The sequence below is a fragment of the Amphiura filiformis genome, chromosome 1, assembly GCF_039555335.1.
Source record: "Amphiura filiformis chromosome 1, Afil_fr2py, whole genome shotgun sequence".
Taxonomy (NCBI): domain Eukaryota; kingdom Metazoa; phylum Echinodermata; class Ophiuroidea; order Amphilepidida; family Amphiuridae; genus Amphiura; species Amphiura filiformis.
The window spans coordinates 97,813,386-97,831,496 of record NC_092628.1 but is presented as its reverse complement, the minus strand read 5'-3'; the positions used below and the strand labels follow the sequence as shown (position 1 = coordinate 97,831,496).

General features: G+C 38.1%; 1 protein-coding gene across 1 annotated transcript; it reads right to left on the bottom strand.

Annotated features, from left to right (window-relative positions):
• Nucleotides 1-5,234: 5,234 nt before the first annotated feature.
• Nucleotides 5,235-14,499, bottom strand: LOC140159247 (uncharacterized; the record flags this gene model as incomplete). The annotated part of the gene is given in 5 exon segments (XM_072182659.1): nucleotides 5,235-9,830; nucleotides 10,989-11,058; nucleotides 11,238-11,376; nucleotides 12,559-13,660; nucleotides 13,663-14,499. Coding segments are annotated over 5 exon segments (2,205 nt in total), but the record flags the coding sequence as incomplete, so codon positions are not given.
• Nucleotides 14,500-18,111: the final 3,612 nt, after the last annotated feature.

Here is an 18,111-nt window from a genome sequence, read left to right as displayed (position 1 = left end):
AATCACCGTAGCATTGGGAAAAGGATGATCTTTTAAGTTTGAGGCAGCATTTAGTGTTTTTGTTTTTGTGTATAACGTAGGAAAGCTACGTGGATAGGTCTAGGTTTATCTCTAGGGCGGTCTAATCTAGTAGGCGTTCGATGTGCTCTCTCGATGTCAACATCTTCTTCTAATCTCAAGTGTTCCTTTATGAATTTTTTTACAAAGTTAACACATTTCTGACCTTGATTACCAGTAGCATTTCCTTCTGCTTTCTCCGGAACATTGAACAATATCAAGTTGTTTCTGCGTGATCTATTTTCTAGATTATCCACCAGTGTTGTCAGTCTATCGAATTCAGCTGTGTTGACTTTTAAGTCCAGTTCTTTATCATAATATTCCTGACTCTGTTCAAGATCCCGAATTGTTTTCTTCATATTGCCAATGTCCTTCTCAATATTTCCCAGCCGTTCATTAATCGTATCTAGCATATCAAGCTTATCCATGATTACATTAAGTTTCTCAGAATCATCCATGAGAGGCCGTGGTTTGGGCCTTACGAAAGCACTGGTCATGCTGGTATCGTTGTCAGTAGTCTTAGTCAGATATCCTTCGGCCCATTATGCGTCTAAAAACTATTAAACAGGTCGGAACAAAATGGCCATGCGTGGCGGTGGATTCAACCTACCATGGCGATTCCTGCCATGAAGATATCAGGGCGATGACACTGTGCATCAGACACACCAGATAATACATTCTGAATACGATTTTGATTTTAGAAATTCGCAATCAAATTTTACGAACTATTAAAAAATTATATTTTTGACATTTACAGTCCTCGAGGACTGTTAAATATCAAAAATATAAAGTTTTTAATAATTTTTAATAATTTGCCATAAAATTTGAATCAGCCTACTGCTTCGAAACTGGTAATGTCTGGGAGTGATGATAACAAGTATAACACGACTACTGAGAAGCAACTTGCACATATCAGGTGAGCTAGTTTACCGAGTGATAGCACGGGGTAGATATCAAGAGATACTGTTTCGAAACTGTTAATGTCTGGGAGTAATTTATGTTATGTTTATGTTAAATTTTACTTAAGATTCAAGCTCAAAATAGATTATTTTCATACACGATTTAAAAAAGCAAAACCTTTCTTTAAACGGTGATTCTTTGCCATGGATATAAGCTAAGGACTTCCAACAATCAAATCGTGTTTGGTCAGACCTACCAAAGATTGAGTATCTTTGGACCTACCGTATAAGCGTAGGCTGCATGGGGTGTATCTTGCATAGATTAGTGTTCTTGTTCAAACCTGAGACTAGTATTATAATACCTCAGACTCAAACACATGTTTCACACTTAAGTGTACGCTGCATTACTGTATGTTTCTGTTTTCAGGGATGATTATCCTAATGTTTAATAAATGATGAGGGGCAGTAATTTGGTAGTATGCACCCTTACAACACACATCGTGCGGTGTTTCTTTATGCAAAATAAAAGTTATGCAAAACATCATACTTTGTAAGTATGTAGAAATGAATGCTATACCGGGAGTACATCACACACCGACATCGCCTGGCTAATAATTGCTTGGTACAGCAGAGATACTAAAATAAATACCCGGGATCGATACACGTGAATGTGCTCTGCACGATTTTGATATTCAGACGAAAATCTTTGGATACCGGGGTAGAAAATGATGAATATCTCCCGTAAATGATTTCGTCTAAAGAAGCCAGATATGGTTCCTTGCACTTACAGCAGTCCAGTGGGGAACCAAGCTGATGAATTGCTATTGTGTATCACCATGCCGCTGCAATCAAAAAGGATTCACTACCAAGGCAAGTAAACAGAAACGTCGACAGCAAAGAGCTTGGCACCCTGCGATCACAAAGTTGGTAAGGAAAGCAAGACGGTACACTGGCAGTACAAGCAAGCCTCCTCAGAGTAAGCTAAGGTGGACCTGAAACTTTAGTGTAAGGAAGCTAAGAATAAGCTGCGTACAGTCAGTCTACTCTGAAGTACAAAGTGCAGACGCGGACGCACACATTATGCCGACTTTGAAGGCACACATACCTGCAGCAAAGACGCAGCACTACGCACTGTTAACACATTTTATACGCGAGCGTTGTCACTTTGTACTTCTGAGTGGAAACCGTAGTGTTTAGAGAAGACAACAGGCTTCAAACAGAGTTCAAAAATATAATACACAGAGGACGACCACCTTTTCTTCGAAATTATCAGAAAACAGTCAAATAGGGAAACGCAACTGCTGACCAATTCACACGATATTAGTAGGGATGCCCACTGTCCATACAGTTTCCACTAGAACGATTTTTCATTTACTGTGTGCGTGCACTCACACACGTATTGTCTATGGAGAAACTGATCGATACAAGAAATCCCAGGCCTGTTAAATGGCGTACATACTTGTTTTTGATCCAAATGTAGGCCTATATCAGGGTGTTTCAAGAAATTCCTGATTCCACCGGAAAACATTAACCAAACTTTTTCCTGATTGGTCAGTAAATAGAGAGGACCTTCCTCCATGCAGAGTTCAACTTTTTTTAAAGAAAAATTTAATGAGATGAGAACTACAACAGGTTGAAGTGACACCATTCCGTGCATCAGGTGTTCAAACGCAATTATTTCCGAATTTGGAGTGAATCAGACAAGCAAACTTACATAGTCATAAAATGTAACTATTTTTGAAGACAAAATGTACAGGATGTTAAGAAATTTAAGAATGTTTAAGCCTACCGCGGCCCATCTCAAATCATGCACTTCTCACTACCATGTCCATTTCATATGCTATCCATCATGGCTTCCATGCACACACAGTGTATTGCTCAATGTATTAAAGATAACCTTTGAGTTGGAGCAAATTTCTCAAAATTGGTAGTGATTAATATTACCAAACTTATGCCATGATGAAATATAATAATTTTTGAAGATAAAATGTGCTGACCGTAAAAGATTGAACAATGTTTAAGACTACCGCCATTCATTTGAAATAATGCACTTATTGTTCATCTCCTCTATGGAGATATTTTCCATGGCGGCCATCTATGATCATGCTTGCGGTTTCACCAAACAAACCATGGGTTTTGAGGTCTTATATTTTTTGTTGTATGTCAACAAAATCGATTAAATTTTCAGGATGATCTTATTTTCATGTTGTTATAAATAATGTTCCAGATAACGCTAGTTAATAAATACATTAAGAAAAAGTACCTTAAAATTGCACTTTCTGTTAGTAATCCTTTTTGGACTTTAACTTTTTAACATGTTCTAGCAGCCCTATATAAACCGTAACACTCAAAAGGCCATATCTCTGGAATGAAACGTCCGATTAAGATTATTTAAACGCCAAAATGTTTCTTTCATCAATTCCCAGCCAATAAGTTAGGTCTGAATCAATTTAAAAGTACTTCAATTTTTAGTAGACCTAATATTAGATCTGCATGGGCCGACCACTTTGAAAACCTAGCAACGCCTCGTATACATCGATGAAGGTGTTCAAACAATCAAATCTAAGGGAAGGATGAAGATGTCTGCAATTTCCACCAAAGAAGTCTATGCTATTTAAGGCTCAACAGAAAGAAGGCTCCTGGTCTGGAGGGATTGTATGCACAGCACATCATCCTACACGGCAGTTCAACCTTGATCTCATACTTGACAGATCTCTTCAATGACATCCTTAGCTACTCAGACATTCCATTAGGCTTCAAGGAGGGCTGGTGATTCCAATCCCAAAGAAGGGCAAAGATGCAAGATTGCCGACAACTACCGTGGCATCACTATCACTTCCATTATCGGGAAAGTCTTAAAACACGACATTCACCACCAACTTAGTATCCAGACGCAGCAGGAACAAATCAAATTGTAGAGAGGCTTCACAAGCTAAGACGTACATCCTCAGATCATGCTGTGCTGTTTGTGCCTGAAATCATTGCAAGGATGCAAGAAAGGCGTTTGATGACGTCTACCAAAATGGAATGCTGTTCACGCTTTTCTACTTTGGCCTGGATTCACTTCTTCGGATGCCAGTGAAAGGAATGTACCAGGATGCTTCAAACATGTCAAATGACGTCAAGTGGGAAGGAGAAATGTCAAGACCTCTCATGCTCAAGCAAGAAGTTAAACAAGGCCAAGGGAGTGTCTTATCAATCGACAGCTCCAAAATATTCATCAATGACTCAAGATGCTCGAATATTAAGGCGTCTGAGCTTTTGTTGGCAACATATGCAGATGATGTTGCGCTGGCTGCAGGTTCTATGACGGATTTGCAACGTACGCTTCAGGTGGTTGCAGACTATGCGGTTGAGCATCGATACATCAACAACTCTTAGCGCTTTGATCCCTCCAAGATCCAGAAAAGGCGCTATATAAAACACCGAAAAGCATGGTTCAGATCTACAATTCCCAAACTCCTACTTATGTGTGGCAAGATACACAGCCATTTAAGCTTGGCAATGAAGCACTAGGAATTGCCAAGGGATGAATTCTCCGTTCTATTGAGAAGGGTCATGTGCAACTCATTGGCGATCGTATACAATTAGCAAGAAGATGAAGAAGAACGACCTATTGTCTGACGGGCGTTGGCCTACATAGTAACAGTAGCGTTACCCCACTCCTGCTAGCCAGGATGATCATCACATTCATACTCGGTTTGGAAATCGTACTGATCAAAGCAACCGATCTTGCAAAGCTTGTGAAATACCACAAAAAGGTACTTAAACAGATGCAGCACCTACCAGCATGACCAGACAGAGTCGCTAATGAAGCTGTATTCCTTCTGATTGGACAACTCCCTATTGAGGGTATACCAGACAAACGGCGCCTCACAATGTTTGGAGCGATAACAAGGAGTGATTGCATTGCATTGAGAGGGATTGGCAACTGGCGGTGAAGGATATCAAATCCAGTAGCTGGTTCATTTAATTAGAGCTAATACCGACCTCTGAATGTATGGTCTACCAGATGGGCACACCTTACTTGCCAATCGCTTATCCAAGAATATGTGGAAGGACGCTGTCTCAAGTGCAATTCATGATTACTGGCACACCAATCTTGCTAAAGGGGTGAGAACCACACTGAAGATGTAAATTGGGATTGCCCATATGGTATGAAGCCACATCATGTCTGGTCTACAGTCAATCTGAATAACAAGGACGTTCAGAAAGCTGCTGTAAAAGCACGTCTCTTGACAGGCACCTACAACCTTCTTTCTTCTTAATTATATTCATTTTCTATGTAGCGAGCAATCGTTCCCCATTGTGTTTATATGTTCTTGTGCAGGATGTGTCACCCCATTACCTACTTAACAGGTAGTGTTAACATTTTTACCTAATTTACCACACACTCAGCACAAGACCTCATTTTATTGTCCCCTCCGAACATGTTCAGCAGACAAAACACCTGTTAACCAACCATTCACACCCAACACTCCGCGTTAGGGAAAGGAAGTCGTTATCTACATTCAATTGAAACATGACACACAGGTATGAGTTTTTCAATTTGGTATCGGAAATAGTACCAGTTGTATTTCCTTCAACTCTTACAATCTCCATTTTACAGTCACTTACTACATGTAATATTAACAAGATATCTACTTTTACATTTGTATTTGTGACACGATCTGGTCCATGGGGGCCAAAGGTGGCAAATTTGAAACTGAGATAAAGGTAAAAATATGGGAGTAAAAGCAATAAAATACATCAAAAAATAGGCATCAAAAAACTTCATAACCAAGTATGCTGGACCTTTGGTGTTTTCAGTAAATGATAGCCTATTGTATGTATAATGTAATAATTACAGTAACTCAATTGTCAAAAATGCCTCCTTTGGCCACCATGGACCAGATGGTGTCACATTTGGTATAACTTTATGTTTAGGAAAACTTACACAAAACGATACATATAACATCCAAAGTAAGTGTAATGAAGTGACTGTTATTTGGTCTGTGAAAGATTGCCAATTTGATTTGTGGTGGAGCATGATTTTCCAACTTTAAATAGCGTACTTGGGAAATCTGTATGAAGGCAGCCCAGTAATAAGGGCTCAGGGCACGAGTATCTGAACCCCAAAATTGCCATTTTGAGAAAAACACAAAAAACATTGTAACTTCATGGAGATAAGATGTTAGGGTGCCATGTGCAAAAGATACCCTTTAAAGCCAATGCAAACTCTATGAAGCTCCATGGAGTTTTAACAAAATTTTAAAAGATGTTGTTTTGTTGCTCCAACACATTTTCAATTGTGTATTGTTTGAATATACCATGGGTTAAAAAAATAAAGATTTTGTGGCTGGTAAATGGAAAGTGTTCTTCCTACATTTTCATACAAAAATCTCATTGTTGCGCTGAGCCCTCGGTATATGTTTCTGTTTACAATTTTCCGTGGTGACAGACATTGTATTTTGGTTCTTCACAGCAACTGTCATTGTCCACTCAATTGGTCAGCTGCATTTGTTTAATTTGGGCTTTGTTCTTCTCTTGATGTTTGTTGCTGTTGAAAACATGGCAAAAAGTTTTTTGAAACAGCAAAGCGCACACAAAACGATAACCTATATTTTGGCCTTTTATCAGCAAACCCAACAAACAGAAAATTGTGAACAGAAAATCAAATACAAATTTTGAACAGGCTTCTAGCAACTTCCTCAAAACATCAACTAGCACTTTAAAAAAATTCTTTGAATTTCAAATATAATTTCATTAGACAATCTGATTGACCAATTTGCGGTTCTGTAATTTGATTTTCTTCCTCAGCATTTTAACTGGTAAAAACAAGACAATTCATATCATGTCTACTATATCTTAAAAAAGTTTAATTGGAAATCTGGAACAAACAAAATCTTTAATTAAATTCAGTATTATCTTGTGTCAAGACCAAAAGGTGAAAACAAAATGAAACTCCCATTTAACTTTTAAATCAAAGCACTCAGTGGCATCAATGAACAAAGTTAGTTTGTAACTGTGATGTGATCAATGAGGTTAATTTTGTTATTCTTTACCCAAATGCTGAAATAGTATATAGCAAGAAGGGGTTCTGTCCACTTTAAGCCAAAATAATGTGAAATGAAAGAAACCCCTCTGGCTATTTTGGCCATTTAACATGGAGTTCTACATGGGCGATTTGAAAGTATCTGAATTATGACCTTCAAAATTGCTTTGTTGACCTACAAATACTCCAAATATGGACAATTCCATTTAGGTGAAGTTGGGATATGTGTAAACATTACAAATATAACAAAAAATCAGGATGAAGAAAAAAAATAGCTAATATCATATTATAAGATCGTACATTATGACTTTTAGGCTATATATTATTGACATTTCTTTTTAACTGACCGGATTGTGGTCAGTTTAAACTGTTAGACAAATAACCGGTAATTTACACACCTAGCAAAATATAGGTCACAAACACCCATTTACCTTCTATTTTGAATTATTGGAGGGGGGGCCTGAAAGGTATTCCAGCCTGCACCAAAATTTAGCTGAGCCCCCCCTGGTTAAACCTATGTAATAAATGGTGCATTCAAACATGACAAATTTGCAAAATTGAAACAATATTAATAGTACAGCTGATATGCTCCCAAACTGGGAACCACTGTGCACTTCCCAGTAGAAGCATGAGAATTTCCATACCTGAAATACACAGGCCTACAGGGGTAAAACTTGAAAATGCCCGATGATAGACCGATGCTGTGATCAGTGTCAACAAGATCAGAGCATTTTTAAATTTTCACCCCTGTATGACCTTTAATGTCTTCTGGCGGTCACCAGGGGTCAAATCCGAAATAAAAATAACATTTGGACCTTATACTTCATGTTTAGAAATTATATTAGGAAGTGCACAATGTTTTAGCTTAGCAGCTGATAGCTGTACAATAATGAAATTTTTTTGGATGTATTTTTCTGGAATCAGGAGTATAGTTCCTAATTTTACAATAGCGTTGACGGCCTTTGTATGAACATGATGAATGATCAACTTGAGTGTTTAAAAGTATAATTAGCTACACAAATGTGAAAACTCTGTAATCTTAAAACAATAAAATGCAATTTTCTCACAGAGAAGCACTATATTTCTAGAATTTCTTACTTTTTGCACACCCAATGATATACTTATAAAATACCCTGTGAATGACTGAGCCCAAACTGCTTTAATTACAGGAAAAAACCCAAGGTTTTTTTTTATAATAAAACCGGGATCCAGTTTTATTCGCAGACCATCAGAAAACCAGTATTTGAACCTAGTTGAAACCCCTGGTATCAAACTCAGTCAAACAGAATTATTGATGTATAAACTATGCATGCAATTCACCCATTGCACGGTTCCGCCATATGCGAGGAGAGCCTCGATCTGGCAGCATGCATGAATGGGAATTGAATCAGTCATATAACATTGCGTAAAGTTACGGAATACTTCCTTTCATGTCTATTGCCAGTTTGCGGCTCTCCTCGCATATGGCGGAACCGTGCAATAGGCGAATAATATCCATGTTTAGGTTATACATGTACATCTTATTCATATGTCTATGCATGAATCTACAGGATAGTCTGTAGATCATCCTCGATGCACACACTCATCGCACCGATACACAGAGTAGATGGGCACTCCAATGGACAATTCTCACGGTTTTAGCTCATTTGTTTGGCCCAAAATTAAAAGAGGGCAAAATAAAAATCAATTTTCAATACTAATCGCACATTTATTTATTTATTTCTTATTAACTATTAAGTACTCATTCCCTCTAAAATTTTTATGCATTGTGAATATTTTTTCTTCCTATAATTATGCCTTTAAGGAAATACAAATTTGCACAAATTTCATGTCGCAGAAACGTGGATCATCTCTAAAATCTTAAAACGGCTAAAATATCATGCTTTAAAGTAATCTTTGGTGCGTTCATTTAAAGGCACAATCAGTGATTCAAAAAATCATCCAATATCAAATTTTACATTTTTGTAAAGAATATAGTGCTACACTGCTAACATAGCATATAAGTGATAAGACCGAACATGAAATAAAAAGGGTAAATGCTCGCATTTTACTTGGACACTTGTGGCGACATGCAATTGAATGGAGCTTCATATTTATCAACATTGTTATTTTCGTTCCTTTTGATATAAAAAACACTTGATGATAATATTATTATAGAGTTATCCATAACTTTTAAACCATTCCTAAAAAAATGACATATTTTTACTGATTTGCATGGATCACTGATAGTGCTTTTAATACAAACTTTGTTTAAAGGCCAAAAAAAAAAAAGTTTGTCTCTCGATTTGAAAAAAAAAGAAACATGGAAACTTTTTTTATTTCAAAACAAACAAAAATTTTTACAGTTTTTTCCAGAAAAGTTCGGCGAAAATCAGACTTTTTTCTCAAAATACCATAAAAATACTAAGTCAGGAATAATGAAAAAATTTTGCATTTGTTTTCAAACCACTTGTGAGCTTTGAGACAAACCTTTTAGTCATTTAAATTTATCATATTTCAAGAATACAAGTAACTCACTTTAGTAGATTTCACACAACCATTGTACACAGGAATTTATGACTGTTATTTCCAGAACCAATCCATGATGTTCATTGTGTACATGACTGTACCTCTACACTCCGGGTTTATGTTAGACCAAAGGTAAACCACTTACAATCCACTTGTAGAATTATTTACAAAAAAGAATTGCGTCCATAAGGAATGAGAGTCATTCTATTTTATTATATTAACTACAGCACTTCCACACTACTGAGTATTCTCATCTGAATTCTACATGGCATGGTTTATTTGTACAGGCCTAGACTTCGGCTGAAGGACTCCCCATCTGCTCGAGTTGCTTTCTGTGATGGTAGAAAAATTACACCGAAACACAAATTACAGTGTGAAACAAGGGCACAATGTCAACATTGAAGAGATAGTAATTATTGAGTTACATGTAAAAAATGATTTCATTGATCCATTTAGCAACAATAGATACATTTGTACTATACAGATATTAAATGCCGGAGTGGGTAATGGTAAAAAATATGCAAAGTCAAATGTTTGCCTCATGAAATTGAACATGCCAGCGATTTTGTTTTACATTTATATAATATTCTTTTCCTGCCATTAAATAGTATACAAATATTGAATGTTTATGAGTCCAATGGTAAGAATATTTTCATGAGGTGAAATATGGACAGTTTCATTCAACAAGGCTTTGTCGAGTGGAACAGTTCATATTGAATGGAAATATTCTTTCCATTGAATGAATAAAAACATTCAATATTTGTTTAATATAACTCATAAATAAGTTCCCTTGCTTCCACTTAATTTTATATATCACCAGGAAAACAAAATAAATTGGCGAGTCGAGGTGGAAACCTCAAGCGTCTGTCAGCATTGCTATGGTAGCTTCGCGTCTGTGCAATGGAAAAATAAATATTGCACGGACGCGGAGTGCAATAGTCCTTTTGCAACTGGCTGCTAAAAATAGCAAAAATAATCAATAGTAGTTGGCCAATCAAATGACAAGAAAATTTGTATGAGTTTTTTTTAATGTAATTTATGACAATACAGAATGTTTTTTGTGAGTAAATTGCTCGTTTACTATGGCGTAGATTTCTTTTTGACATTGGGGGATGGGTTTGGAAAAAAAATCTTAAAGCATAGTGAATCCAGCACCTTTTGGCGACAAAATAAGTTTCTGGTACAAAGCACTTTTGGGGCTGAAATGGGCAAATATGAGGTTAATTTGGTCAGAAACCCATATTCAGATGTCAACATTGGGGGGGATGATTGTATGGACCATCCCCCTGGCAAAATATTGGGGAGGGAAAAATCCCCCATCCCCCAGGATTTACGCCTATGCTCGTTTAATATGATTCTTTACAATACAGTTGCTCCACAAATAACACCATCACCATGTTTCGTTAACACTATGGCAGATACATGCATGACTCTATGACCTTAAACAATAGGATTCCTTTCTATTTATAGTAATACATTAAATAACTCACCTTGTTAATTTCTCGATGTCGGTCTCTGCTGACAATTTCCTCAATAATTTCACCATCTCCTTTTACTAACCTGAGAAAACAAAATAAAATAAAATGGCAATTCAAAATGTGCAAAATTCTCAACACTGTACATGTACAACACTCAACATTAAGCAGATCCGTCAGGATCAGTCAATTTCAGGACCCTCCTCACTAGTTGTAGTGTCAAGATTTGTTTAAAAGGTTCTACACTAAATTATAATTTCTTACCTATGTCGACCTGTATCAGAATCCAGAACACGCCTGACTTTGCTCTGTTTCTTCTCATACTCTTCTTTGGTCATTGGTGTCATGGTTCTTCGTGATGAAGATTTATCGTCATCTGCTGGTAAAGGGCCAGGAACAGGAACTAAACAGAAACAAGAACATGTAGATGAATGCAGGTGCTTTAATCCTAATTGTTCTGTTCAGGAAACATGTCTATTAAATGTTAAGCACCCCTGAAGCTACATGGGACCAAAGTTCATTTAGTGAGGGCAACCCATTTTCAAAACAATTTGGCTAATTCATGCTAGGGCAACAAGACAATAACATGCTATAAGGAATATACATGTAGGTCCAAAGTTCCACGAACATGATGAAGGGGCACCAAGCCAGAGGCATGTAGCAAACAAGGCAATTGCTTATTATTTAGGTGCCTTGAGTTGTTTTGGTTTTGGTCCCAGACAATGTTAGTTTCTTACATTCCTTTTGTTTTCACCACACTTTCCTAAAATGAGAGGGCATATCAACTTGACATAGATTTTGGTATAACAAATTACTGAGTTGCAAAACTTTTCGTGATAAAAACTCGAACGGTGCTGATGCAACTGCAAATAAACCTAATCATTCACCGAGTTACGCTGCATATTCACCTCATTTTTTTCAATCTTAGTGATTAAAGTCCAGAAATGAGCAAAAATACCTTAAAAAAATATCCAGGGACCTCAAAATAGTGAGCATCGGTAACTACATGTATGTCCGCTAACAACTACATCGCGTCAAACAAAAAAAAATCTTGCGTCTTCGTGTATCAACACGCCGCGTCAAACAAAAGAAAAACCGTATCATTTAGTTCGCGTCATCTCGTGTCATAACGTATATACACACAGCCTCTTAGTGGATAGAATTAACACGGGTAAATGTGCCATGGGTTGGTGATATTATTTAACAATCCGCAAAGCATGGGTGACCATCAAACTTTGCGAATATAGCAAAAATACAATAATAGCCGTTACAATTTTTCGGAGCATAGGGTCTACTTATGCTGACTTAAAAATTGTACATTTTATGTTTCACATTCACAATTTTTTAGCAGTTGACTAGGAAGAAGTACTAAAACCATGATACTAGGGACATAATAAGAGGCAGAGCGGATAAAAGGGAGAAGATTTTGTGTTATCAGGTCATTATACAAATTGTACAAATGTAAGGCATAAATGCTTGGACCTGAAAACATTTTGTGCTATATCACTTATTATATAATCAGTTTTTTTGTGTTGACAGAATTCATGTGAAATAGGTTCCACTTTTAGAATAGAATCCTACTCACCTCCAGCCATTTTCAGTAGGAACTGCTGAATGCTTGAAAATTTTCTCTCCTTTGGCTCATCTTCTGGCTCTGAGTAAGACTTGTCTTTGTGTCTTTTCTTGGTTTTGTGTTCCTTCTTCTTTTTCTTAGCCTTCTTGTCTTTTTTCTTCTTTTTGTCCTTTTTGGATTTCTTCTTTTCCGATTTATCTTTTTTCCTTTTTACCTTTGCTTTCTTAGCTGGAGATGGAGATTCTTCAGAAGTATGCTGCACTGGTAACTTTTGTGGTGGACTCAACGATCTCTCTCGTTGTCTTTTCTGCATCGGACTAAATGATCTCTCCCGTTGACTTTTCTGTGGTGGACTTAACGATCTCTCCCGTTGTCTTTTCTGCATCGGACTAAGTGATCTCTCCCGTTGATTTTTCTGTGGTGGACTTAACGATCTCTCACGCTGTCTTTTCTGTGGTGGACTTAGCGATCTGTCCCGTTGTCTTTTCTGTGGCGGACTTAACGATCTCTCTCGCTGACTTTTCCGTGGCACACTTAATGATCTCTCACGTTGACTTTTCTGTGGCGCACTTAACGACCTCTCTCGTTGTCTTCTCTGTGGCGGACTTCGGGATCTCTCACGTTGTCTGTTCTGTGTTGGACTCGACGATCTCTCTTGTCGTCTTTTCTGTGTCGGACTCGACGATCTCTCCTGATGTCTTTTTGGGTTCTCAGGGGAATGCCCTGAACGGCTTGAATTATGCCTTGATTTCTCTTTACTATCGCTTTTATGTACAACTTCAGTTCTTGACTTTGAATCTTCTCTTCTAGAGGATGAAGAGTGTGTCTTTGATTTGCGATCATCACGATCTTTTGACCTACTACGACTATGCCTCCTTTGTGAAGCCTTGTCTGATTTTTTAGATTTATCATTGTCTTTTCTCACATTCTTATCCACACTTGGGGAATGTTTCCTTCCATTTCTCCTGTCTCTTTGAGGTGATCTACTCCCACTACTGGTTCTTTTGGTCCCTCTTTTAGGCGATGGACTTTTTTCATCATTTTTTGATCTACTACCTTTTGGAGATCTGCTCCTATGAGTATTATGGCCCCGTGGAGACCTGCTTCTTTCATTTGCTGTATGTCTCCGAGGGACTCATGTTTTCTGGGAGAATCAGCATTATGGCCCCTTGGAGATCTACTTCTTTCATTTCCTGTGTGTCTTTGAGGGGAATCACGTCTCCTGAGAGAATCACTTCTTCTGTGCTTAGAATCTCTCCTGTGACTCTCATGCTGTCCAGATGTACGACTAAGATCAGCACTTCTTGATCTTGACTTTGACATATTTCCTTGACTTGACTGCGATTTTTTGTGGCTATTTCGATCTCCTCTACTCCTCTTTTCAGGACTAGGAGAAAAATGAGATCCTCCAGATTTACGTCTCTCTTTGTGTTTGGATTCTGCATCATCTGATTCACTTGTGGTTCTAAACGAAGAATCTGAATTTCTTTGTTTCGATTTTTTAACTTTAGAGTTTTGCCTGTCTTTCTTTTCAGCTACTGCATAAGCTTTCGGAAGCTTATCCCCCGACTCACTTCCACCACTATTGGATGACTCCTCAGGCAGACGACGCTTTTTTGCCATCTTAACTTTCTCTTGTTCAACAAGATTTAGTACTTGGCTCTTATCATTTTCAAAACGACAATAAGCTTTTGGAAGTTTGACTTCCTTCACACTGTTAGCACTGCTTGTGTCTGAATCATAAGAGCTGCTACTTGTTGATGGTCTGCGCTGTTTTTGTTTTGGAACAATTACCTCGACAGACTCTTCTGGGCCTTTTGTGTAAGCCTTAGGCAAATATGATGCACTAGTACTGCTATTCTTTGGCGACTCTAAGAGACTTCTATTCTTTGCATGTTCATTTCTATCCTGATGAGTGCTATCATGTGGAGAAACACCTCTGCGATTTCCGAGTTACTTGACTCTCCCTCGAAGCATTTCCAGTTGATTCCCTGCTTTTTCCTACATCTTCATATCTTCTGCTCCTATCATCTCTTTCTCTTCTGCTATTCACTTCATCTGATCTATACGATTTTTTTGAGGCTTTTTCGTGTGTTGGACTTCGGTGCCGCCCTGAATCTGATTTGGACCTTGACCTGTCAGGAGACCTGCTTCCTCTCCTGTCACCTGCCATTCCTTAGACCTGCATGGAAACAACAAAGCAAAACAATGAAAGTGACTAAATGTACATATGTATACGTGTATGTTATTTTTTTTACTCGGCCCAAATGAAATTTCAGTACGGTATCTTCAGTGAGTCATCAAATTTTTTTGTTCGTTTGACGCCAGATAAAGTCCATTTTCAAACGGCAATATTTTCCAAATGGAACCACAGATTTTAATTGTCTGTGCTAGCTAGGACCAAGCAGCCATCTTGATTGTTACGAAAAACATCATGAATATGCATATACATGTACGTCTGACCCCTGTAAGGTCATAAATCCATTCATAAAGGCACGTTGGGTCAATTCCGACCACTCCGATCTACTGAATAAAGACCACATGATAGCCATGATCGGATTCATGCATATTTAATGAGGAGCGATATATACGTATACATGTATATGAGCTGAGGTCATCATGCTCGTATAAGATGATGGGGATCATCAAAATATGAATGCAGTGATGAGTAATGCTTAGTGGTGCCTGGAGCGTGAATGGGAATACCGAATAGATAGTAAACTTTTGTTCAATTCCAATCAATTTTCTCCGAATAGAAAACACCAATTTACTTTTCCTTTAAAAAGTAATTATTGGGAGTTTAATCCCCTGATATAGTGATAAAAAATCGAACGTTTTGAATTGTTTTTTCTTCTTTTTTTTTTTCCATTTTTATTCACCTGTACTTGGGCCTGGTGGAAAGGAAAAAAGAACATACAGACATGGAACGTTTTGAATTGTTTCACCAAGAGGTACAAATTGTATATATTTTATGAAGTTTTGTGATTTCCCCCATTCATACATTGTGATTGAGTACAACAGCCAGTGTCCCCTTCATTATATCTAGTCTGCACACATCACACTTCATTTGTCAATTTCATGGAATCCCGTTGCTGTGAATTGCAAATTTCACAAAGAAATGTCAGATTCGCTTCACAAATCACAGGTGTGAAGCTGACTTTATATCACTCACAGAAAAGCGAAGCCACGTGGGCACCGTGGTGCATGGGGGTCCTGGGATGGGGGTGTGATGTTTGCAAAATTTCCGACGGGTTTTGTGATTGGTTGTATTAAAAAGCCTTAATGTACGATCTTTTTAAAGTTTTAGATTTTTCTTTTTTTCTTCCAAAATGATAATGCAATCATTATGAAAGTTCACAATACATTTGGACGTGAAAAACATTGGGAATTTGCAAAGAAACAACATCATAAACTTCACCGCTATCACTCAAAATATCTTACACTATTTGGATAAGGATTTTCCAGTGCTGATTCAGCGATCGAGTATATATAAATTCACCTTGACAACTCATCTTACAGCTGCAAGGACAATACACAGAGACAATCACTGACACTACAACAATGAATTAAATGGCTTCTTTATGACATGTATCGGGTGGATTTTACGATCGAGGTAAGGTTTTTGGCCTGTCCCGGCGTGAATATTCTCATTTTCTTCATCGAAGATGCTAGCGATGACCAGTTTTTTGCGGAAGTCTTTGATAATGTAAACTTTCAAATTTCATATTGTAGAAACGATAGCTGTACAATTATCCAAAATATATATTTTGATATAGGCCTAAAATTATGTGCACAAAATCTTTGGTCCATATAGCCAAAGCAAAGCCAAGGCTTGGGATGTTATACGCATAACCCTTCGCTTCTGCGGGCGCAAAATGGAACAGCAGAATCTTGCAAAAAACAACCAATGGGATGTAGTGATTTATGGCGAGTGACGTCATGCCGACCGACAGAATGGGGTGCAAATTAGATCTTAGTCAAATACAATATGGCCGGGTAGCAGACATCCCGGAGCGCTTGTCTGAGGGGGGATGTGCCCCCCCTTAGAAGTGAGAAACTTTTACAAAATGAAGACCTAATTGAAGCCATTTGGTGGCCCATTTTGGCACAATATTATTGTGTAAAATTTTAGTTTGAAAAAAAGCCGAAAATTTGTCACATGACGGCCCAATTGAAGACATTCATGGACAAGTTTTCACAGAACTGTTATGGTTTTCATGATCTACATATAACCCGACATTTAAATGTTATTAAAACATTTTGAAAAAACATTTTAAGAACATTTCTGTGTTTGCTGGGTCCGTCTATTTCTCTTTCTTTCTCTCGTCCTCCTCTTCTCTTCTTTCCTTTTCCTTTTATGCCCCCATCTGTGCCTGCATTACGCATATATATTCCCTATAGCCAAAATATTAAATTCTCGATCATGAGAGCTAACTTGGGTACGCACAGTTATTTGCGCCGAGCGTACTACGCAAATACCGGCGCTTACGGCGCAAACACAGCTTTTGAGAATTTACCAATCACACGGTCGTTGCTAGGAAATGTCAAGGTTCTGTCATGCAGGTCGCGCGATCGTGTTATTCTATGAAAAGTATGCTAACGCAGAAGGTACATCCTCTCATGATCGAGAAATTGCTATTTTGGCTATAGTAATAGGCCTTGTGTTTTAAAATCACATGCAGTAGCCTACTATTATACGTGCCTATTTCAGCATATAAATATGCTGAAAAATAACCAAAGCCTATGTAGGCCTAGCTTATACTCACAATCCTACTTTGCCCCCCGTCTCTTTTCCCCTTCCTTTCTCTCCCTCGCTTTTTTTACCCGGGGGGCGCGCGCCCCCTTCGCCCCTCCCCTGGATACGTGCCTGATGCTGATGCATTCACCATCCATGCCCATGTTGCTCGAGAAACACTAGCCACGAATGCCTCGAGCATTCGTGGCTAGTGTCCTTTCGTATCTAAAATCGGGGGGAAAACATATTACGTAAGACCACATAAATTATAATGACAATACAGCATGATAAACATACCCTGAAATAACCCCCTTTTATCTAACTTCACTTACCATTCTGTTACTATACGTGTTGGTGACATAATTCCCAGATAGTATGTCCCATTTTAAGTGTGCTCACATGAATATTTCGGCACAATTTGTGATAAAAATAGCTCCCTTCTTTTGCGGTGATCGCATGTTCAATGAGATATTCACGTGTATAGCAGGACCTAAACCAATTCGGCCACATAGAGTCAATTCGCCCCATGCCAATTCGACCACAACTAATTCGGCCCCTGTATAAACCCATTTAATTTAGGTTTTTATGTGTAGATGTCATGTTAATTAGAAGACGTGCAATGAAGCTGTGCAATGAATATGAGCCCCCCGTTTCCGAGCGGCCCGCCAAAAATCGCTTGACCCCCCCCCCCACCCTGGCTTGAAAAATTACTTTCCCCCACTCGCCCACCAAAAATCGATTGCCTCCCCCCCTTGGCTGGCCAAAATCGCTTGACACCCCGCCTGAAAAATTACTTTCCCCCACTCGGCCCACCAAAAAATTGATTGCCT